Here is a 24,103-nt window from a genome sequence, read left to right as displayed (position 1 = left end):
TTCGGCTTATATCAGGGCTTCATCAGTGTTGTTTTACAAAAGATAAAATTTTAATCGCTGCTTCACATGTTATTAAATTTTTCATTCGCTAGGCGTCATGTTTAAAATCATTACAGTAGTTATTATGAGAGTTGCAACGATAATTTTCAACTTCGGATGCCAGACCACGTTAGTTAGTTCCGATAGTTCAAGACTTAATTTTCTTGATGTGTTCGATGCTTCCAATAATTGGAGAAAAGAATAGTGAACTCTTCTCGACGACTTAAACTGTACATTGATTTAGTGAAATAAAATATATTGATCTTGAGAAGTCAACGATTAAAATAAAACTTTTATTGAGATAAGCAGCGCCTGAAAGCAGATTTGGGAGTATTACAGGGCCAATGAGGTGAACTCCCATAATGCTTATCCAAACATTTAACGAAAATCGGTGTTGGTGATTTATTTGAATAAATACGTGAGGATTTTTTTTACTGCCCATACGTGATCATTGTAGAAATTTGTAATTCCATTTCGCGTAAATGCAGCTTTATCAGTAAATAAAATGCAAGCTACGAAGTTCAGATTCGAAGCACATTTTACGAGTAGCCATTGTGAAAATTCTATTCTTGTTTGATAGTCCGGTGGAATGAATGCTTGTACTCATTGGATATGGTATGGATAGAGTAACTGCTCATGAAGCCTTCTCCAAACAAGAGCAGTACCGATTACTACGGCATCGGATATCCTTCTTACGCTGGTTTCGGGATTTTCTTCTATTATATTTAAAATGCGTATTGAATGACGATACAGATCTAGGCCTGCCAGAGTTTCGATGGCGAGTTCTAAATAAACCTAATTCACAAAGACGTTGGTGAAGATTTCGAAACAGTATGAAAGGGAACTCTTTGATTAGGAAATTTTTCCGCGTAAAGACGTTGTGCAGCTAAAGCACTTCCATTAGCACGACCATACATAAAATACATATCTGCCATTTCTTCATTAGAGTAATACGCTGACATTTTCAGCACGATACTTTGTAACTGTATAATCATCAAACAGATCCGCAGCCGCGTTTGATGACAACTGACTGCCGGTGAAATTTTCTGTTATAAAGTATGTATGGAAATTGAATGAGGACATTCAGAACGCAGTTTATAAACACTGAGGTAAACATCGCATGCGACACGTAGAAGCCAATAAGTCAATCATAATGTTAACATACAAAAATGTTTGTATCTCAAAAACGGTTGAGCTTTCGATCTATATTTACTAACCAGTTTAGGGTAGACTCCTGACGTTGTTCTGAGACGAAAGTTCCTTTGGCAAAATGTCGAGGGTGTCGTAATTTCGGCGTTATGAAGAGCAAAAGTTCCCCAATCAATGCGCTGAATTTTCCGGCGCTCAGGGACATCGCACATCAAAGAAGCCCCGTGCATCGCGCAACGATTGATTCGATCGAGCGCGTTTCTCGCGATTGTTCACGCATTCACTGTTCACTGTTTCACAGTACTCCACAGGAATAATGGAGTCAGATCCGCCGGAGATCTCGCCGGCCAGTGCACGGGCGCACTCCGCGTACGATTTATCTATCCGCGTATCTCGCGTTTAACGCGCAACGCGTTTTCGCGCACGTGTGTGGCGAGGCTATCGTCGCGTCACTTTTCGACACTTTTTCTTTGCGAAATTGACATTCGTATGACCGACGAAAAAGGACGGACCGATCGCTCACCGAATTGTACGAAATCACGACACGCGCGCGGAACTGTCAAGCACTAGCGTGAAGCGCCCCGCGCTTCCGCGATAGAAAATCGATATGAGCGCTACGAGGTGTGATCTACCGCGTTTTACGTCGATACGGAGCAATCGATATAAGATACGACGTTTTCTTAAACAAAAATAAAATTTACATTTTTAATAAAAAATTTAAATTATTTCTTATTTCGTATCTTACATCGATTGCTCCGTATTGACGTAAGACGCGGTAAATCACACCTCGCAGTGCTTATATCGATTTTCTATTGCGGGAGCGCACGACGCTTCACGCTAGTACTTGACAGTTCCGCGCGCGTGTCGTGATTTCGCAATTCGGTGAGCGAGCAGTCCGTCCTTTTTTGTTGATCATACAAATGTCAATGTCGCGAAGAAAAAATGTCAAAAAGTGACGCGACGATAGCCTCGCCACACACGTGCGCGAAAACGCGTCGCGTGTTAAACGCGAGATACGCGGATAGATAAATCGTACGCGGAGTGCGCCCGTGCACTGGCCGGCGAGGTCTCCGGCGGATCTGACTCCATTTTTTCTGTGGAGTACTGTGAAACAGTGAATAGTGAATGCGTTAACAATCGCGAGGAACGCGCTCGATCGAGTCAATCGTTGCGCGATGCATGGGGCTCCTTTGATGTGCGATGTCCCTGAGCGCGGGAAAATTCAGCGCATCGATTGGGGAACTTTTGCTCTTCATAACGCCGAAATTACGACACCCTTGACATTTTGCCAAAGAAACTTTCGTCTCAGAACAACGTCAGGAGTCTACCCTGAACCGGTTATTCGATAAGTCTGGGACGCCCTGTATATATATAGGATGTCCCACCAAAAGTGACAACCCCCCTTTTATCTTTTAAATTAAAAGAGATAGATCCACGGGCTAAGGAATAGAGGGACGGAGCACAAGCTGTACCGGGGGAGCACGTTTGCGGCGGGGGGGGGGGGGCCGTCATATTTGTTTAGTAATCACCACACATAGAACTCACTATTTGCGTATGTGTGAGAAATGAAAGTCAGATCCTGCGCATAATAAACAAAATAGGAAATAGAAATATAAATAATTATTAAATATTAGAAATAAGAAATTGGAATTATTTATTTTAAAAATAAAAAGAATAGAAAAAATTAATGCATAAATTAAGAAATAAGAATTGGAACTAATTAATATATTTTATTCTCTTGTTAGATGTAAAATAATTTCTCTTTTTAATATTAAATGATTATTGCTATTTCTAATATTTTGTCTACTGTATGCAGAGCCTCAGAGTAATAAAAGTTAAAGTATTTTATAAAATTTATAGTACAACAATAATAAAACCGCCTAATCTCTTTACGCTTGTCACTCGTTATGTCTAGTGGCACCACTACACGAGTGTAACCATGTCACAGACACAGAATCTCTGTGTGAGAATCGCTACATCAATATGGCGGAAAGCAGTCCCCCCCGCACGCTTGAATTACCATCCCCTCTCGCCTAAACTAGGACTTTAGACTCGGTCCCTCTATTCCTTAGTCCGTGGATAGATCATAACAAATATATATCAAATTAAATGGTTCAAACTGAACTCTATTGTGAGCATAATAATTGCTTACAAAAGCTATTCGTGTTAACAAACGAAGAAGTATGCATAATTTTTTTATAATAATATGGATATTTTGATGTAAGAAAAATTGTAGCGCTGTTTGAAAAGAATACAACAATGTATGATTTAATATAAATATTTTACATATTATACAAGTTTTATCGGCTTGAAATATTGCGGGCGACGTCTACCTTTTCACTTTCGGCCCTGCGATATAGCTAACTTCTGACTCGTGCGTTAGAAATTGACATATATCAATTGAAGTTATAGCACTGTTAATTATTAATTAATTATTGAAGTTTGCCATATTACAAGGCCGAAAGTGAAAAAGTAGACGTCGCCCGCGATATTTCAAGACGATAAAACTCGTTTAATATGTAAAATGTTTATATTAAATCATACATCGTTGTATTCTTTTCAAACAGCGCTACAATTTTTCTTACATCCAAATATTCACATTATTATAAAAAAATTATGCATACCTCTCCGTTCATTAACGCAAATAGCTTTTGTAAGCAACTATTATGCTCACAAAATTCAGTTTAAACCATTTAATTTGATATATATTTGTTATAGTATATCTCTTTTAATTTAAAAGATAAAAGAAGGTGACCACTTTTGGTGGGACACCCTATGTATATACAGGGTGTCCCATTATAAAACATCCACGCAAATTACTCCGAAGATAAGAGTGATAGCAAAAAATGACCTTAACAAACATTGTAGGATTAAAAGGGGGCCAACTGAGGGTGACCTTGACTTTGACCTCGCAATTGATTTTCAAGGTCATTTGAAGGTCAGAGTAATTTTTTTAAATGAAAACCCCTATATTTGATTCCAAAATCTAATAGCTGGTGTCAAGAGCTTTTCAAAACACTATAATGAAGTTATTTTTCATTAAGTATTTTTCGAGTTATGAGGCTTGTAAATTATAGTATTTTGACATAAAATACAAAATATCTTGTAAAACATTCAATTTTTGGGAATCTTACCTTAATACTTTTATGCATAAAATAATGAGACGAATCAATTGGTATAAAGAAAACACATAGTTGCTTTCAAGAAAAAATATGTAGTTTGCAACATGCAACTGCATACTTTTTCTTGAAAACAACTATGTGTTTTCTTTATACCAATTGATTCGTCTCATTATTTTATGCATAAAAGTATTAAGGTAAGATCCTCAAAAATTGAATGTTTTACAAGATATTGTAAGATTCTGATTGTTCTTAACCGCACGGTGTCAGGATAGGAAACGGTAAGGTACCGGATAACAAACTATTTAAAAGTTTGTAAGTCCACTCAGCCTTTTATTCGAAATCACGATTATAATTTAAAATGTTACTTGTTCGAGAGTTCGCGGAAATCTCTTTCGGAGCAATTCTTTACGTACGAGCTCAGCTCGTATTACAGTGTTGCCACATCTCGGGCACTTATATTTAGTGTTTATCTAATAGGTGGCAGGAGCAGGTCTTATATTTTAATGAAATTTCTTACAGTTCGACCATCCTGCACAAACGTTCGTCTCGAACGTTTAATATTTCAATACAATTGATTACTTAAATCTGTAGATCTTAGGCCAGTCTTTGGTTTTATTACAATTATGTTTTATAAATGTAGGTCTTAATCTAAACGCTTGTATTTGATTAAACGTAACGTTATTCGCCGCAAGAGAATTTTCTTAATACTTTAATATGCAACGCAAGCAATTTTTAAAGTAATAATAAGTAACTTAAAGTAACAGTATTTAACGCAGTAAATTGAGTTTTTTTCTTTCACTCAATAACTTAAATTAATAATATTTAACGCGGTAAGTTGAGTTCTTTTATTTAATACAGTAACTTAAATTAATAATCTTTAACGCAGTAAATTGAGTTCTTTTTCTTTTGATCGATTCTATGAAGCATCGTTTAGTGGTTTGACCCACGGTTTCATTTTATCAGGCGAGAGAATTGAATTGTATGGCCGTTGTGTGATGTTGAACCCCGGTATGTCCATGACAACGTACCGGTTTTTGTTTAATATTTTCTTGACCACATACGGGCCTTTGTAATTTGACTTTAGTTTATTATTTATTCCGACTTTCTGGTGAAGGTCTCTAATCAAAACATATTGGCCTTCTGTGTAAACCGTTGGCTTTTTATGTTGACGATCGTAATATAGTTTATTATATTCTTTGAGTCGTTCGTTCGTCCTGACCGCTACTTCACGAGTATTGTCTCGCTGTTGATCAAAAGAAAGAGAATCGTTAGCTTGTTTTTCCAACTCGTTCCTGAGCTGTTTGTCTATGTGACCTCGCTGGTCGAATCCAAAAAGGATCTTCGAGGGCGAGCACCTGAGAGCCGTATGAAACGTGTTATTTATCACGTACTGCAGCGTTTGCAGTTTTTCCTTCCACTCATCTGGCGATTTTACTAATTTTGCAAGAGAGCTTTTAATGAATCTGTTTACGCGTTCGACTTTTCCGTTTACCCAAGGAGAGGCGACAGCAACTTTGCGTAATTTGATTTTTCTTTCCGCGAGGAAATTAGAAAATTCGGCCGAAGTAAATGCCGATCCGCGGTCAGTTACCACCTCTTCCGGTATTCCGAAAAAGTTAAATAACGTTGATAGATGTATGCAAACTTCTTTTGAACTGGTAGATTTTACCGGGAAAAGAGACGTAAATCGCGTAAACGCGTCGATAGTGATCAGAACATGTTTATAGCCATCGGCCGTCGCTTGTAACGGTCCGAAATGATCTACGTGTACAATTGTAAAAGGCTCGTTAGGTGCTTCCTCGATTTGGAGCTCGCCTTCGAGTCGGTGCGTTGACGCATCCGCACTCAGGCAAACAATGCAGTTGTAAATGTAATCGCGCACGCGCTTTCGCAGTGCAGGAAACCAATACGTTTGTTGGATTCCTTGAACGGTTTTTTCGTAACCGCAGTGCGCTAATTCATCGTGATAAGTTTTTAGAATGGCGTTCACCATAGATTCCAGGACGGCGAAACGGTCGCGATCGTCCCCTTTTCGATAAACTAATCCTTCGATTAATTTGAATTTTTTATTATCTCTATATTCGAGATCTAACGCAATCTGTTTTAGCGTAGGATCTTGCAATTGCTGGAATTCTAATATCCTTTCTAACGGTAGCGTCGAGACGTACATTGTCTGTCTACTTAATGCATCGACGTGTGCCATACGGCTGCCCGGGCGATGAGTTATTTTGAACGAGTAATTTTGCAAAGCGAGCGTCCAGCGAGCGATTCGCGGATTCAAATTTGCCTTACTAACTGCATATACGAGCGCGTTACAGTCAGTAACTATGGTGAACGTTATTCCATAAAGATATATGTGGAAGCGCTCCACCGCTCGAACTATTGCTAACATCTCGAGTTCGAAACTATGATAGCGTGATTCGGCCTGATTTGTCGTTTGGCTATAATACGCTATCGGTGACCATTGGCCCTCTTCTTGTTTTTGCAAGAGGATCGCTCCTAAGCCGTGTGCACTTGCGTCTGTATGCAACTGCGTTTCTTTTGCAGGATTGTAAATTGCGAGGATCGGATAAGAAGTTAAAAATCGTTTAAGCGCATCGTACGCTTTCCGGCATTCCGGACTGAAAACGAATTTAGAATCCTTTTTAAGTAGATTATAGAGAGGCTTGGCAATTAATGAATAACTTTTTATAAACCGCCGGAAATAATTCGTTAATCCGAGAAATCGTTGCAATTGTAAGACGGTTTTCGGTTGCGGAAATTTAGAGATTAATTCGGTGTGTCTATCCGAAATAGTTATTGAATTGCGAGCAATTATATATCCGAGATATTCGATTTTCCGTTTGAGGAACTGACATTTTTTAATATTTAATTCAAAACCGTACTTTTTAAATTCTATCAATGTTTGTTTAAGAACTTGCAAATTCGAGTCTACTGTATCGGTAGCGATGAGTATATCATCGATATACACGATTAATTTGTTTGTCCTAATCAACAGTTGCAAAATTTGAACTATTCTTGTTTGGAATTCTGCCGGTGAGTCCGCAAAGCCAAAAGGTAGCTTCGTGTATTCGAATTGCCCGTCGGGCGTGGCAAACGAAAAATACTTTGTGTCCGACGGATGCACTGATATTTGATAAAAGCCGTCTTTCATGTCTAATAACGTGAAAATTGATTTATCACCGAGTCGCGAGATGCAGTCTTCGATGACCGGAAAGGGGTATTTCTGTTTCGCGATCCGTGCATTCAGTGGACGCAAGTCTACACACAGACGCAGTTCACCGTTTTTCTTTTTAACCGGAACTATACGCGCGCAATACGGCGAAACGCTTGTCTTTATTATTCCGCGCGCAATCAAGTCGTCCGTAATTTTTCTTAATTGTATGCGTTCGGAATACGCGAACTTTCGCGGCGCGTATGCGTAAGTCGACGTGTCCTTTATATTGACTCGCACGCAGTAGTCATCTTCGACGCGGCTGACCTTTAATTCGGCTATTTCTTCGAACAGATTTATCAATTTTATTCCCTCCACGGGATCCATTTCTTTTGCTAATTCTTTGAGATATTCGTCCGCGCGATGCGGCTCATAACACGCGTGCACTTTTAAGAGTTCTTCCGGAAACGTGCTTGAAATGTCCGCGTCGCTGCTCTGAGCATTGCTCCACGACGGGCGATAAATCGCAAAAAGTGAATGGTTATTGAGAAAATCTCTGCCGATTATTATCTGAGTCGCCAGACTGCGCGAATCGAGTACAAATAGACTAATGTTAAAAGTTCTTTCTGGGTGTTGCGCGAACACTATTTCAGTATTAATCGCGCCGGTGATTTTAATAAGTGAATTATTTATTGCGGTCAAAGCCGGAGCTTGATTGACCTCCTGTATTCTTAATCCGTAACCGCCGCTCAATAGGTCAGCGCGCGCGAAGGAGACCGGACTCCCTGTATCTATTAACGCGGTTAGATCGGACTTTACATTATTAATTCTGCTAATAATAATAGGGTCATGCCCAAAAGTTATTCGCTTACAGTGGTGTTGCACCAAGGCCACGGTGTTCTCCGTGTCCTGTTGTACGGCGGCGACGGCTGAAGTCGGCGTTGCTGGTGGCTGCGTTTCCCGCTTCCTTATTTTGAGGCAGTCCTTGCGGAAATGTCCGGGTGTCTTGCAGTACACGCAGAAGGGTTTCTGCTTAGCTGAATTTGCCGCTTTCTCGCCACCGCTCGACGTCTCTGTCTTGAAATTCTTTGTCGGAGCGTTTTTGCGTTCTTGATCCGGGTTGGCGTTGACCACTCGCTCCATCCGGTCAAGGAACTCGTCCATTGAGTGGACGTCCATAGCTGCTGCTGTTGCTCGTACGGCCGGACTGTTAATTCCGGACAGGAGTAATTGTATTTTTTCTTGCATCGGCAGTTGCATGCCGTGCATTAATGCGATGTGGTCCATCGCGTATTCTTGGAACGCTTCTTTAGCTGTGTTCCATTTCCGCGCTTCTATGCGCTGTAGTGTCACATGGTACGGAGCCGTTCTTTTAAATCGGCTTGTAAGAGCTTGACTGAAAGCAGTCCAGGACTCTAATATTGAGCCTGTGCTCAGATCGTACCATTTTCGTGCCACTTTTGTTAATTTACTGGACGCGGCCAGTAATTTGACATCGTCAGGGACGTTGTGCACCCTTGCCACTTGATCGACCCGTGTGAGCCACACCTGTGGATTTTCCGTGACGGCGCCTCCAAATTCTGGAATCTGAGTGGCGAGTATGCTCACCGCGTGTCCCAAATTTGCTGTGCCGACGGAGGAAGGTCGTGGTGAGAGCGCGCCCGATTCTGAGCTCGGCGGTGCCGTGCTTGATTCCAAATTAGCCGGTCCTGCCGGAGAGTGGTTCAATTGACGAACCACCCTCTCGAGCAACGACTCCTGTCGTTGCATCTGTGAGGTTAATGAGGTGAGGCACCGGGCGAGAGCGTCCCAGGGCGGCTGGGTGCTTCCTTGTGCCTCTGAGGCTGACGCCGAGGTCGATCCAATGCGAGCCGGTCGGGGATTTGCTGACGGCAGCGTTTCGATCGGCTGTGAGCCTGGATCTGGCCCTTCCTCGAGAGCCGCGCAAAACCGCTCAAAATGCTGGACGAGTGCCTCGGTGTAGGCTTCTCGTGTTTCAGCGTTCGGAGTGAGCCGGTATCTAGTTACTTGTTGTCGGAGCTCCTCCGGAGACATGTTTTCTAAGGATGCCCGATCCATCTCGATGAGGGCGAAAACAAATGTCTAATACGGGGTAGCGACAATGATGTACACTATACACTTATTTGACTCACGCTCCGAAATCGGTTTTGTGTCTCGAACGATTTAATAACACTTGTAAAATTGACCGAACGCTCGCGTGCTTTTCTTAAAAATGTCCGGCACGCGACCACGTTGCGTTTTAATCGCGAAGCGACCGAAGGAAATGAGTGAATCCCACTTCTGAAATTTGAAACTGTAAGATTCTGATTGTTCTTAACCGCACGGTGTCAGGATAGGAAACGGTAAGGTACCGGATAACAAACTATTTAAAAGTTTGTAAGTCTACTCAGCCTTTTATTCGAGATCACGATTATAATTTAAAATGTTACTTGTTCGAGAGTTCGCGGAGATCTCTTTCGGAGCAATTCTTTACGTACGAGCTCAGCTCGTATTACAGTGTTGCCACATCTCGGGCACTTATATTTAGTGTCTATCCAATAGGTGGCAGGAGCAGGTCTTATATTTTAATGAAACTTCTTACAATATTTTGTATTTTATGTCAAAATACTATAATTTACAAGCCTCATAACTCGAAAAGTACTTAATGAAAAATAACTTCATTATAGTGTTTTGAAAAGCTCTTGACACCAGCTATTAGATTTTGGAATCAAATATAGGGGTTTCCATTTTAAAAAATTACTCTGACCTTCAAATGACCTTGAAAATCAACTGCGAGGTCAAAGTCAGGGTCACCCTCAGTTGGCCCCCTTTTAATCCTACAACGTTTGTTAAGGTCATTTTTTGCTATCACTCTTATCTTCGGAATAATTTGCGTGGATGTTTTATAATGGGACACCCTGTATATATATACAGGGTGGGCCCGAACGTTCCAGCGATATTTTGAAATCTTATAGGAAATTTGATTCTGAATCAAAAATTTCCTATAAACATGGGTCGAAAAATGCTTCCTTAAAAAGTTAGCGCCCAAAAACCTTTGAAATCACGGTTATTTTATACATTTTTACAAATATTAGAGAAAGTATGCGTTTTTTAACAAATAGTACCCAAGCAAAAGTTGTAGAGAATTAAATTATCTTTCAAATGAGATGAAAGCAATTGTAGTTCGGTCCATAGGTATCGAGATAGTCAGTTTCAAATGTACAAAAAAGTGTTTATTCGGATTTCTACAGTAGAACTTCTTAAAAATATTCTTTATTTATGCTGATATAGTTTCGCTAATTTTTAATGCTTATCTTGCTTGTTGGTTTTTTAACTAAAAAAATTTTTCTTTTCTGCATTGTTTAAACTAATTACCATAGAAGAATAAAAGGAAGAGCAGAAGGTGAAAAAAAAATAAAATGAAAAGGAAATAAAACTTTAAAAATTTCTAAAAAAACAATAGAAGTAAAAAATAATCTTTTTGTTTCAAAAAAATAAAATAATTCTTCTTTTTAAACTAAAATAGCATTGTAGTAGTAGAAAATGAATAACAACGTGAAAAAAACTAACTATTCTCAAAATGTCCCCCTCCAACTTCAATACACTTTCGGCATCGAGTAGTGTTTGATCTGGTCGCATTACGGATTTCCTCCCGATTTAATTTTAGTTGATCGAAAGCCGTGTTAATCAGTTGGATCAGAAAACGCATACTTTCCCTAATATTTGTAAAAATGTATAAAATAACCGTGATTTCAGAGATTTTTGGGCGCTAACTTTTTAAGGAAGCATTTTTCGACTTATGTTTATAAGAAATTTTTGATATATATATATAAACTAACTATATATAATATTGTATACGTATGTATAACCAAAAAGTATGTAATATACATTTATAACAAATATTCTTTCAATATGCGAGACAAATAAATAAAATTTTATCGGTAATTTTAACATTTATAAAACTTGCATACCTGAAATGTTTGAAAAATCCGGATGCCGAGATGGTATGTCTTCTATATAGGACTTGTTATAATCAAAGTTGCCCGAAAAATTTGATGGAACTCCTGCAAAAAAATGTTTACACGCGAATTGCAAATAAGTAATTTAACTTAGAAGATAATTAGCTATATGATATTGAGATATTTGTTAAAATTACCAATGGCAAAACATTCTGGACTTAAGGAGATATCATCAATTGCTACATCATTTTTCGTATAAAATCCTCTAGCCCCTTCGAATTGCAAGAAGTACCTACAAATCCACATTATCGACAAAATTTAGTTCCTCGTTATTGGAATTTATACGTATATTCATAAAGTTTCGCATTACACACATTAATTAATATATTACTGTAATGTTTTATTTTCACCTGTTTTTTATGTCAGGTAGAGGAATTGCTTCGTTCCTCCAACCATTGCTCTTCTCTCCGAGAGGCGACCACCACAATCTTTCGCTATAATTTCCGTGTTTTTTTACTCGGACCAAATAGAGTCCAAGAGATCCAACATTTGTACCGGGTTTGTAGTAAAAAAAGCGTACCTAAAAAAATATATAATTTATAAGACATTCGACGAGAAGCATGTAAAAACGTTTTTCACAGAACAATATTGTGTAATTCATAAATGCCTTGACATCCCAGATAGAAATTTTGTCTGGAAACAATCAGGGCCATATATTTTTTGAAAAATATTTTTAGGATCTAGGTGGAAAATCTAGCTAGGCTCTATGTAAAGTTTGGGACGCCTAAATCGAACAGGCCCTATCGCTAAATCCAGGTCGGCCCAAGATTACGCTCGGAATTTGTTCAGAAAAATTATCTGGAATCTAGCTGGGACCTATAATTTTCCTAGATATTTGCTTAGTTTGTATCATAATTATTTTTATAATTTAGTCTGGTTTAGGCTTGAATCTAAAATTCTCTAAAATATTCCTTGGAATCCCAGCTCGGCTTCATTTTCTCTTTCATTTTCATAACCGCTAATTTCATCATTTTGTACCATGTGTAAATCACCCTCGGACTTAGAATTTCCATGTACTTCAACTTCTTCGTATGCACAGTCATTACTGGTAGTGTGATAATAATTATCGATGGTTATATTACTGTCTTGCACATCATTGTTAATCTCGCTATCGGTTTTCATTATTAGACACTTTTTTTTCTTATTTTTTCTCGCGTAATATTTTCGTTTTCTCAACAATTGTGAAGACATCCATATATCTTCGATGTCACTCATTATCTCAAGTGTTTCAAAACTACAATTGTGACCACTAATTAAGAAGACAATTTGTACAAGACAGTTCAGGAAAACTAATACTAGAGATGCCAACTCGAGCTCCATGCAACAGAACAACATGAGGAGTAGGGCCCCCACCATGCGGGCATTACAGAAGCGAGAATCGCTACGTCATTCGTCCGTGTGACGCTCGGTCACTCGCTTTATAGTATAAAGTACAACGTAAAATTTCTTGGGGAAAACTCGGTAAATTTTAGGACTTATTATATTCTAAACCTATTAGGGTATTTAAAGCTAGATTATCCAATCCAGGCTCCATAGTTTTATATCTAATTTGGGAAAAATCTGTCAGTGGCAATCTAGAACCTATGTAGATTTTTCCGACTATTTTTTCTCTCGGTAAAATCAAAGTAAATTTCTATGGTGTATTCTGGACCTAGACGGATATTTCAAACTGAATTTTTCTATCCAGGCCTTGTACTTAATCTCGGCAAATCGAGACAAATTTCTACCTGGGATCTGTTACGTGCATTTTCGATAAATATTCAAAATAAATCACAAAAGAATGCATTATAGGTGACTATTTCCAGCATCGATTAACTTTAAGAGATTATTAAAACTTGGTTGACAAAATTGCCAACATGAATGAAATATCATCATTAAAAAAATAAAATGTTTAACATTTTTTTTTCAATGACGATATTTTATTTTTTTTTATTACATTTTTATTTTAATTTTATTTTTTTTTTGTTAGAGATTTTATCGATAAGTTTTAACGTTAAAATTAATCGGCATTTAAAATAATCACCCTTAATTTAGATATTTATTTATACATATTGTAACGATTTGTGGTAAAAAAAGAAAATATCGAATAACATAGTCCTACATGGATCTGTTTAGGAAAGAAGAGTAATCTTCCACAATTTTTTTATTTGTAAAAATTGAATTGAAAATTGAAACTCAAAAAGTGTATATGTTATGTAAATGCTATAAAATGTCATGCATGACAAATGGTTCGACCGACAAACGAATAATATATATTCTCATAAATACGTTTCCGATACCGGCTTGTAAACCTCTTAATATAAATATGATGTTTTCATAGCGGCGTCTTTGATATGCCGCGTTTTTTGTTTACCGCGTTAGGACCGCCGCGACGTTATCCGCCGTTGCCTTGAGCCGCCGCGTTTGTTTTTGTGGTGGCCACCACTTTTCATATGCGACATCGACGAATCACGGCATCTTAGACTGATAACCACCAATTGGATCAAATTAGAGGAGGTCCTAAGATCTCTTGGTGGCGGCGCGTATCGTTCCGTTTTTCAATATTCGTCTAGTAGCTCTCGAAGTGAACAGTCAGTCTTATACGAGTACAAAAATTATACGAATACGAGAATTATACGAGTACGTGACAAGTCCGGTGGAAACATTTCGATTTTACGGGTCGGTATAACCGAGGACTCAGGGTAACCTCAGGTTAACCCCTAGGCGTTGTCCTCGTAATAATATATTTTGAGGAGAAGTGATTGCTCATATACTATAAGTGACACGAATAAACTCATTGTGAATCAGCAGTTTTGTTCATTGTTTGTGCCTTGCATAAAATAAAAACAGTGCGGACATTAAATTGTCCAAGCTGATCGGAACAGTATATCATATTATAATTTTTAGAAAATCAAATAAAAATATACTCAAAGCAGTGACTTTTGCCACATTAAAAATGCTATTCCAAAAAAAATTTTTTTTTACAATTTTATGTTGTCTTAGCATATTCCATATCGCATTGATTTTAAATGAGATTTTCCATTTATGTGTGAAATATATTAAATACGTGCGTGTATTTGTAAGATGTGCGCGCGCGCGCGTGTGTGTGTGTGTGTGTGTGTATAGTGTGTACAATAAGATTATAATCAAACATAAAAATTATTAAAAAAGAGATGTAATATATAAAATGCGTCACAAAATAAAAAATATCATATTATAAATAAGAAATATGAAAATATATTATTTTAAGCCGCCTGAACGAAAAGTCGGTAATAAAAAATCATTTCTATCTTTGATAGCTTTTTTAAATTGCTGATCGGACCTTAAAAAACGCCTAGTACATTTTTAAACAAATTGTTTGTCATTTTATACTTTTCTTATGTAAGATTTTCAGATCGTATTTGTTGCGAGCTTATCAAGATAGACTATTTAACCATATAAGTGACATTAATTTTACTTATAAAAGGGGCTCACATCCACAATAGAGTGATCATGTTGGTATATTTGAATGAAATTAAAATTTCACAAATTTTTGCAATGTTTCAGACAATACGCCGCCAGCAACGTCAAATCACAAACAAAATATGAATGTCGATATTTCTTTTATCTTGCTATCAACCAGCTTGAAGGTCGTTAATATAATAATAATAAAGTCTCGAAAGCTACTACAAAAGAGCAATACGGCAAATAATACAAAATTTAATAAACGTGATACATTTAAAAGGACTTTTTTGTGTTATTACGGTTAACAAGATTTTGGCGATTAAATATTGTATTTGTTACACCATAAGCAGATTATAAACAGAGCTAAGAACGGCGAATAATTCACTAAATATTTTTAATTTTTGTGAAACACATAATAACCCAGATAGCAGTGCTATGATCAGATTTCATCACGTCATGATCTTCAGATATTTACCGCAAAATTATGTACATATGTCTTGTAATCATATTATGATGATACATATCATGAGGACAAGTTAACGTCCACATGAGGAAAAATGTGAGCTCATATTGATGTTAAATTGTCAACTCATGATAATCACAAACTGATTGCAATAATTATTTATCATGTGTTATAAATTTTGTACGTTCAATATTTTCGTCATTATTATATGTTACAGTGCTCAAGCGCATGATCTCCGTGACCCATTTTGCACAATAATAATTTTTTTTTTAATCTTTTTTATCTAATTTCTGCAATCTGTCACATCCTGGACATTAAGCTGAATGTGTGATGGATTAAATAGACATGAGAGAAATGCACCCATTGGTGCATTCTTAGTTTACTCTATCACCTAGTGTCATTTAGATGGGGAGAAGATCTTGAAAACTCCACGTTTTGCGTTTTAGCCTCCGTTTGGTGATTTTCTGCTTCGTAAGATGTTTAACCAGTTTGTTTGGATGTTCTTCCAGTCTTTCTTTGTATTTTTTTAGTGCTTTTAATATTTCTTCTTTCACAGTTGGGATGCCCAGATCGCGATGTATTATGTCATTATTGACATATTATAGGGCGGCTGTTATAGTTCGTGAAACTTTTGATTAGTACCTTTGGATTTCTATGTTTGAGTTTGCTGCAGTTCCCCACAGTTGTACTCCGTATGTCCAAATTGACTTTATAATACTCTTATAGATTAGGATCTTATTTTCTAAAGATAATTTGGAATTTCTGCCTATAATCCAATACATTTTTTGCATTTGTAGACTCAGTTGTTTGCGTTTAGCAGTTATGTGTGTTCGCCACGTTAGACGCTTATCCAAGTGCATACCCAAGTATTTCACACTCTCAGCCCGGGGTAATTCAGTGCCATTAAGTTTAACTGGGGGATAATTTCCTTGCCGAGTTATAAAGGTTACGTGGACGGACTTAACTTCATTTACTCTGATCCTCCATTTATTGAACCATTGCGAGATCTTATCAAGCTTACCCTGCAAAATATTGCTGGCCACCCCTGGGTCAGCATGCGATGCAAGCACAACTATGTCATCAGCAAAGGTACCAGTCATGATTTGCGGTATAGTCGGGAAATCTGCGATATGAAAAAGATAGAAAATTGGTCCCAAGACACTACCTTAAGAGATTCCAACTCTAATCTCCCAAAGACCCATCGTCATCGTCTCTTGATGTTTAACCAGAAATTTTCGATCTTTTAAGTAGGATACTTAGTAGGACACTCTTAATTTTGATTAGTAGGCCTTCCTGCCAGACTCTATCAAATGCCTGTGACACATCCAAGAAGATGACCGAGCAGTACTTTTTATCTTCAAAGGATTGGTTTACTTTATTGACTATCCTATGTATTTGATCTAGAGTGGAATGCTTATTTCTAAATCCAAACTGGTGGTTTGGGATCAGCTCATTCTCATTTATTACTGTCATTAGTCTTATGTAGATTAATCGCTCCATGACCTTAGAAATTATCGGCAGCAAGCTGATAGTTCTGTATGCCTTTGGGTCCTCTAGGTTCTTTCCTGGCTTTAGTATCATCATGATTTGGGCAACCTTCCACTGCGATGGAAAGTAATTAAGTCTTAGAATAGCATTAAATAAGTATAGCAAGAAAGTAATTCCTTCTTTAGGCAATTCTTTGAGTAATCTTCCAGTTATCAGGTCATACCCTGGTGCCTTCTTATGGTTTAGACTTCTAATTATGGTCCGCACCTCGCTTCTGATAACCATGTTATGTTTTTCTGCTGGGTCAAGGGTTAGATTAGCGCACGCCTCTTCAGATATACCTCTCTATATTTCATCGCCTGGATGTAGAGTGAAAACGTCGACAGGTGCTCAGCGAAGGTTAGGGCCTTGTCCATGTCACTGCGAGCCCAGCCTCCATCCGGTCGGCGCAACAGGAAAAATGAGACTTGTGACTGTTTTAGTCGTTTGGTGGCCTTCCACAGGGAGTACTCCGTGGCGGCTGTCGCGCCTAGTTTTTGCAGATATGTCTGAATGCCTTATTTTTAACTTGTATAAGCATCTATTTAAGTTCCTTGGTTAAGTAGTTTAGAAGGGTCTTTAGTTTAGCCCTAACTTATAGGCCCTAACTCAAATTTAAGGGGTGAAACACCCCTTTGAAAAAAAACGGGTTTTTTCTTTGTGTGTAAATATTACCAAAACCGTAAAAGATATCAAAAAATGTTTCAACTAGAAGTTGTATGGCTTGTAATGGGCTTTATAACTGTGTAGTTAAATTTTCAAAAAATATAATTTTTTTTAATTTACCCCCACCCCTTGTTATTATTTTTTCAAATTTCAAAATTTTTGTAATGACAAAAGTTGTAGCATTTTTTACGCTAAATTCAATAGTGGTAGGTATAAAAACGCCAAACTGTTTGACAAAACTGTTTTTTAACAAAAAACGAATAAACTGTTTTTTTCGAACAAACAAAAACAGTTGAATCTTAGACGTAGGCCTGTGACACACAGGACTCGTTAACGCTTGTCGCGCGGCAAGACGCGACGCGCCAGTCAATTTTTCGCTTATAGAAAAGTTGATTGGCTATCGCGTCGTCTTTGTCGTGTTTTCGTCACTCGTGTACGCATAACCTTAATCACTGCTAGTGAGTAGGGCTTTAGTCTAGTTGTAAACTCATTTTTTGACAAAAAGTTTATTGACCTGTTAAAAAAATTGTTTTATATTAGTCAGTGTTATTTATAATGGTGAACAATAGAAGTGAAATTTGGAATTACTTCACTAAAACTGATAGTGATAAAGCCATGTGCAACCATTGAAATATATACCATACTGGAAGGCGCACAGGCTACCCCCTCCATTCGACAAAACGGTCAGACAAGGCAGTGACTCGGTACCGGATTTCTCTTTCTATCTCGTCTACTCTCGACTAATAGCGTTTTCGAATAAACGGGGTTTGAACGATCTAGGGTTGATCAATCACTATTTTACTATAAATGCAAGTCTTTCATTGGTGGAGAGGTTGCAATGACGTCATTAACCAATCTTGGGTCGTTCAAATCCTGTATAATCGAAAACGCTATAATAGTAGCTGTAAACACGTGACCAAAACTGTTGGTTAGATAGAGAGATCCGGGTCCGAACAGCTATCTCCATCTGACCGGTTGAGAACAAAGGCGTGCTCGTTCCAGTATGGTATATATTTCAATGTGTGCAACATATGTAAGCAATTCATATTATATAAGTCGACAATAACAAACTTAAAAGGCCATTTACAAAGAAAGCATATTATCGCATACACAGATTTAGTTTCTAGAAACGCAGGAGAGCAAAAAAATGGGAGATCTATTGAAAACAATAATAATAGCGAAGAAGTTGTAGACGATCCCACTCCTTCAACTTCAAGTCTTAATATTAATACTTCTTCTACTACACAACCGCCAGTTAAACGCCAAAGATTACTGGGTTCGTACATTGCAAAAAAAATGTCACCAGATCAAAGAAAACTGATAGATCGAGATCTGCTTGACCTATTCATAAAAGACTTTCAACCATTTAGCATTGTCGAAGATGCCGGTTTTTCCAAATTAATGAGGTGGATTTCCGGATACGAGTTACCTGAAAGAAAAACCATTTCTTCCGTCATGATACCGGCCTTGTACCATAAATGTTTTGAATCAACAAAAAATACTGTACTTCAAGAAGCAGAAAATGTATGCATTACAACAGACTGTTGGACCTCCTCCATTACTGAAAGTTATATTGCAATTACTGGTCACTATATTACAAAGCAATTTAATTTTAAATCAATTTTATTAAAGTGTTCTAATATCACTGGAAGCCATACAGCTAATAATTTGGCAACAGAAATCAGAAATGTAATAACGGAGTGGAACTTGCAAGATAAGGTAAATTTTAATAAATTGTATCTATTAATTTATTATTAGCTGATTTATGTATAAGTACTATTAATAAATTTTTTTTATTTAAGGTAAATTTCGCTATTTCTGACAACGCTAGAAATATTACTAACGCCATTGAGAATATTTTAAAATGGAAACACTATGGCTGTTATGCACACACATTAAATTTAATTGTGCAGAAGTCTCTTCAGGAATTACAACCCATTCTAGAAAAAATAAAAAAAATAGTAAGTCACTTCAAAAGAAGCTCTCTAGCTAATGAAAAACTTTTAAAATATCAGGTATTATCTGGCACTTCGCAACCGAAACGTCTTATACAAGACGTAGCCACCCGATGGAACTCAACTTTTTACATGCTACACAGATTTGTTGAGTTAGAAGAAGCTATCAGGACTACTATAGCTTTAATAGACAAAGATTTGCCAGTAATAACAAGTGAAGAATGGCAAACATGTAGGCAACTTTGCGAAATATTGAGCAAATATTGAAGTGGACAGAAATATATGACTGGGAGTTCCGTCATTGTAATTACAAGATGTTTGAAAGATACTTGTGAGAGGCTGGAAAAAAAACAGGAGCATTCGAAAGCAGCCAAAATCGTTATTACATTTCTGAAAAGAGATCTTTAAGATAAGTTTAAACATATTGAGAGTAACAGTACGTTTGCCTTGTGCACATTATTGGATCCGAGGTATAAGGACCACGTATTCGAAGATCAATCAACTTTGGAGAATGCCAAAGAAAAACTTCGAAGCTTAATTGTGGAAATAATAGAAATAAAGAATAGAGCCAGCCACAATCAGTTACAAAATTTTCAAGAGCCATCAACATCGGCAGCTTTACAATCCGCACCTCCATTGGAGAATGTAAGTGCTTGGGGTATTTTTAACGAACTTATGGCAGATAAACGTCCGCAAACCACCGCATTATCGAGAGCAATTAAAGAAATTGATTTTTATTTTAAAGATGATATTTTGCCTCGTTTAAATGAGAGTGGTAAATGTAACTGCCCACTAGAGTGGTGGAAAAAACACCAACACGTTTATCCTAACTTAGCCGAATTATTTAGGACAAAATGTAATATAGTGGCAACGTCCGTGCCATGTAAGAGATTATTTTCAAAAACAGGAAACTTAATTAATAATAGAAGAACACGACTGGCATAAAAAAAAATTGAAATGATTATGTTTCTAAATAGCAATATAGTTTAAATTTTATGAAAATAATATAAAGATTTTTTTATATTTTCATATTTTCTTATCATATACTTTCTTATTAAGATATCTTTTTTTGTTTTTTTTTTATATTTTCTATTTGTGATATTTTAGTTTATTTTTATTTTTAATTTTTAGTTTCTTGTGGACTGAAAAATCATTTTAAATTTAAGTAGTATTTACGTATTTAACTAATGTTTAAGTTTAAGTTTAAATTTAAGTTAAGTAGTTTTGAGTTTAAAAGTTTAAAATACTGGAAAAATATCATATTTTTGTACATGTTTAGTGCAATAAAACTCTACTAGTCTACTATGTATTTACATATTGTATTAATTTTATTTTTTCAAATTATTCCTATATACTTATAGGTTTACATATAATATAATAGATATTTTTACATTACATTATTATGAAAATCATAATTAGAAAGAATAAAGAATAAAGCAATTTAAAAAAAATGTCTTTCAAACAGTTTTTATTTTATAGCAAACAGTTCGTTGACGTTTTGTAAAAACAACAGGTTACACCCATCACTAAAATTCAACTATATATGATTTTATTATGTTCCGAAATCGCATCTTTCAAAAATGAGTCATCAGTATCACATTGTATGCGTGACGCTGAATATATATATATGTGTAGGACGAAACAGCATGGGTGTAAAGTTGAGAAAGAATGCCCCATTAGTATACTGTCATATAATGACAAAGAGCACCAAAAGACAAAAAGATTTTTGAAAAAACGATTTGATGTAGCTCCACCAGTTCCAGAGATTCTGAGAAATCACTGTTTCGTCCCAATCAACAAAGAAATGGTGATTAAGAGATATTCCAATGCTGGTAATAGTTTGACTTTTTCATATCAAGATTTCAAAAAGTAGGGGGTAAGAGCTCAGGCGACATCAGAATCAGAGGTATCTCTAGTATCAAGTTTTATAAAAATCTGTCAATTTCCTAAATTTTCAATATTTTTGGTCTTCATATTAGATCTGACATTTTCAGTTTTCGAAATCCGACTTAAGATTTGTATTTAGCTGGCCGTAAAACTCTCTGTTCAAATTTTATAAAACTCCCTTACTTTTAAAAATTTTTCAAATTCTTAGTTGCCATATTAGATCTGCCATTTTGAATTTTCGAAATGCGACTTCAGATTCGTTATTAGCAACCCGAAAAAGTCTCTGATACCAAGTATTATAAAAATTCGTTAATTTCTAAAAATTTTCAAAATGTTTTGGTGGCCATATTGAATCCGCCATTTTGTATTTTTGAAAGATAACTGTAGACTCGTATACAGTAACCCGAAAAACCCCTTGATATTAAGTTTTATAAAAATCAGTTAATTTCTTAAATTTTTGTAATTTTTGGCGGCTATATTGGATCCGCCATTTTAGTTTAGACTTATGTGACAGTGCACAGATAAACAGAGTACTCGAAAGTGTTAATTGGAAGAGAAAAACGTCGAATGAACAATCGCTACACTTGAATAATTACCGTTTTTATTATTTTTTTTCGGTTTTCTAAAATTTTAAGTATGATCTAATTGAATTTGATAATTTTGCCACGCGCCATTGGAAAGCTTACATTTTTCTGTAAATTTTAAGATTTTTTCAAAAATTTTTAGATCAAATAAAAAATGGGCAGCATGGGTGTAAAGTTGAGAAAGAATGCCCCATATATACAGGGTGTCCCAAAAATTTTGATACAGCGGCCGTATGCCGGTAGAGCAGACCAAACTGAACCGAAAAGTCCTCTACCATTTTACAATTTTCACAAGGGTTAAAGAGATATTAATTATTAAAGATTACCGAATGCGAACGCACGGCTGAGATACGATCGCCTACAGACTACGGTCGCTAGGCGCGCCGCGCGCGCCGCGCGCCTAGCGACCGTAGTCTGTAAGCGGTCGTATCTCAGCCGTGCTCATAGTTGCTTTCAAAAAAAAATATATAATTTGCAACTGCATACTTTTTTTTAAAACCAATGTGTTTTCTTTATACCAATTGATTCGTCTCATTATTTTATGCATAAAAGTATTAAGGTAAGATTCTCAAAAATTGAATGTTTTACAAGATATTTTGTATTTTATGTCAAAATACTGTAATTTACAAGCCTTATAACTCGAAAAGTACTTAATGAAAAATAACTTCATTATAGTGTTTTGAAAAGCTCTTGACACCAGCTATTAGATTTTGGAATCAAAAATAGAGGTTTCCTTTAAAAAAATTACTTTGACCTTCAAATGACCTTGAAAATCAACTGCGAGGTCAAAGTCAAGGTCACCCTCAGTTGGCCCCCTTTTAATCCTACAACGTTTGTTAAGGTCATTTTTTGCTATCACCCTTATCTTTGGAGTAATTTGCGTGGATGTTTTATAATGGGACACCCTGTATATACATATATTGAATAAATAGTTATCTTTATTTTGTATTTTATATGATAATGACTGAAATAATAAGAGTATATATATCATTTCAGTTATATAAAATACAAAATAAAGATAACTATATTCAATATATGTATATGTATGTATTGAATAATTAACTTATTTATTTATTTTGTATTAATTACATAAGAATAAAAATAGGGAAAGCATATAACATTTTTTTCCAATTAGATATATGTATAGTATTATACATACATTTTTCAAATAAAAGATTTTATCTAATTTATATCTATTAGACACCTTGTATAAGTCTATTTCGTCTCGTATGTACATCATATAGTCATACGATAAAATTTCAATTGCGAGAAAAAAGGTTAAATGACCTTATAAATTATCCGATAAAACATAAACAGACCACACGTGTAGTAAATTACTAACTAAAAGAAATACGTATTTCTTAAAATCTGCCAGTTCACAAATAAATCGTCTTTGGCTTTCTTTTTTCTAAACTGTCAGCTGACGTTAAATCGCTTCTGACTATATTTATTAAAAATTGAGGGCCCGGATCGAAGAACTTGCTCAACGCTCGAAATCCTGTAAAAGTATTGTCCAAACGTCTCAGAGCATGAAAATTTTGAAAGTTACAAAATTAATTTTTTTTTAATATAGGCTTGTAGAGAATGACGAGACAAGACTTTTTTCTATTTGCAGTTTTTTTGTTCAATGCCTATTTTTATTAATAAAAATAAAAAACGGAAAAATTTTTATCCCCAAATTCAATAAAATTTTAAGATATAAATCGTCGTAATTTGACCAAATTTTGTTGAAATTGTTTGAAATTTGGTATACGCATGCAGTATAGTCTAGCGATGCCTACAAAACAATAAAGAAGCTGGAAATCGTCTATTGTTTAATAATAATTAATTGCAAATTGAGGCCAGTCGGTATCACGTTGTAATAATAATATGTAATAACATGTCATTTTTATATTTATTTTGCGACTATGCACAACACAAGTGCGGTATAAACGATGCGTCATGCAGCGCGACGCATATAATGTGATACTGATAACTCATTTTTGAAAGACTCGATTTCGGAACATAATAAAATCATATATGGTTGAATTCAGCGTAAAAAATGCTACAACTTTTGTCATTACAAAAATTTTGAAATTCGAAAAAATAATAACAAGGGGTAGGGGTAAATTTAAA

The 24,103-nt window shown here is 36.1% G+C and overlaps 1 protein-coding gene across 9 annotated transcripts in view; it reads right to left on the bottom strand.

Moving 5' to 3' along the window:
- Alk (Anaplastic lymphoma kinase) overlaps nt 1-24,103 on the bottom strand; it is a 233,657-nt gene that overhangs the window by 169,934 nt on the left and 39,620 nt on the right. For all 9 annotated transcript variants that reach the window (XR_010889918.1, XR_010889915.1, XR_010889917.1 and 6 more), the window contains 3 exons: nt 11,834-12,003; nt 11,621-11,715; nt 11,436-11,528 (listed from right to left, as the gene is read on the bottom strand). Coding sequence is in view for 5 of the 9 variants with exons in the window: in XM_067353965.1 (XP_067210066.1) it covers nt 11,436-11,528; nt 11,621-11,715; nt 11,834-12,003 (358 nt within the window). In the remaining 4 variants the exon portion in view is untranslated. The remainder of the gene's footprint in view (nt 1-11,435; nt 11,529-11,620; nt 11,716-11,833; nt 12,004-24,103) is intronic.

This window comes from Linepithema humile, chromosome 4, assembly GCF_040581485.1.
Source record: "Linepithema humile isolate Giens D197 chromosome 4, Lhum_UNIL_v1.0, whole genome shotgun sequence".
NCBI classification, from domain to species: Eukaryota; Metazoa; Arthropoda; class Insecta; order Hymenoptera; family Formicidae; genus Linepithema; species Linepithema humile.
Note: the sequence above shows the minus strand (reverse complement) of the source record. Positions and strands in the feature narration are given on the sequence as shown.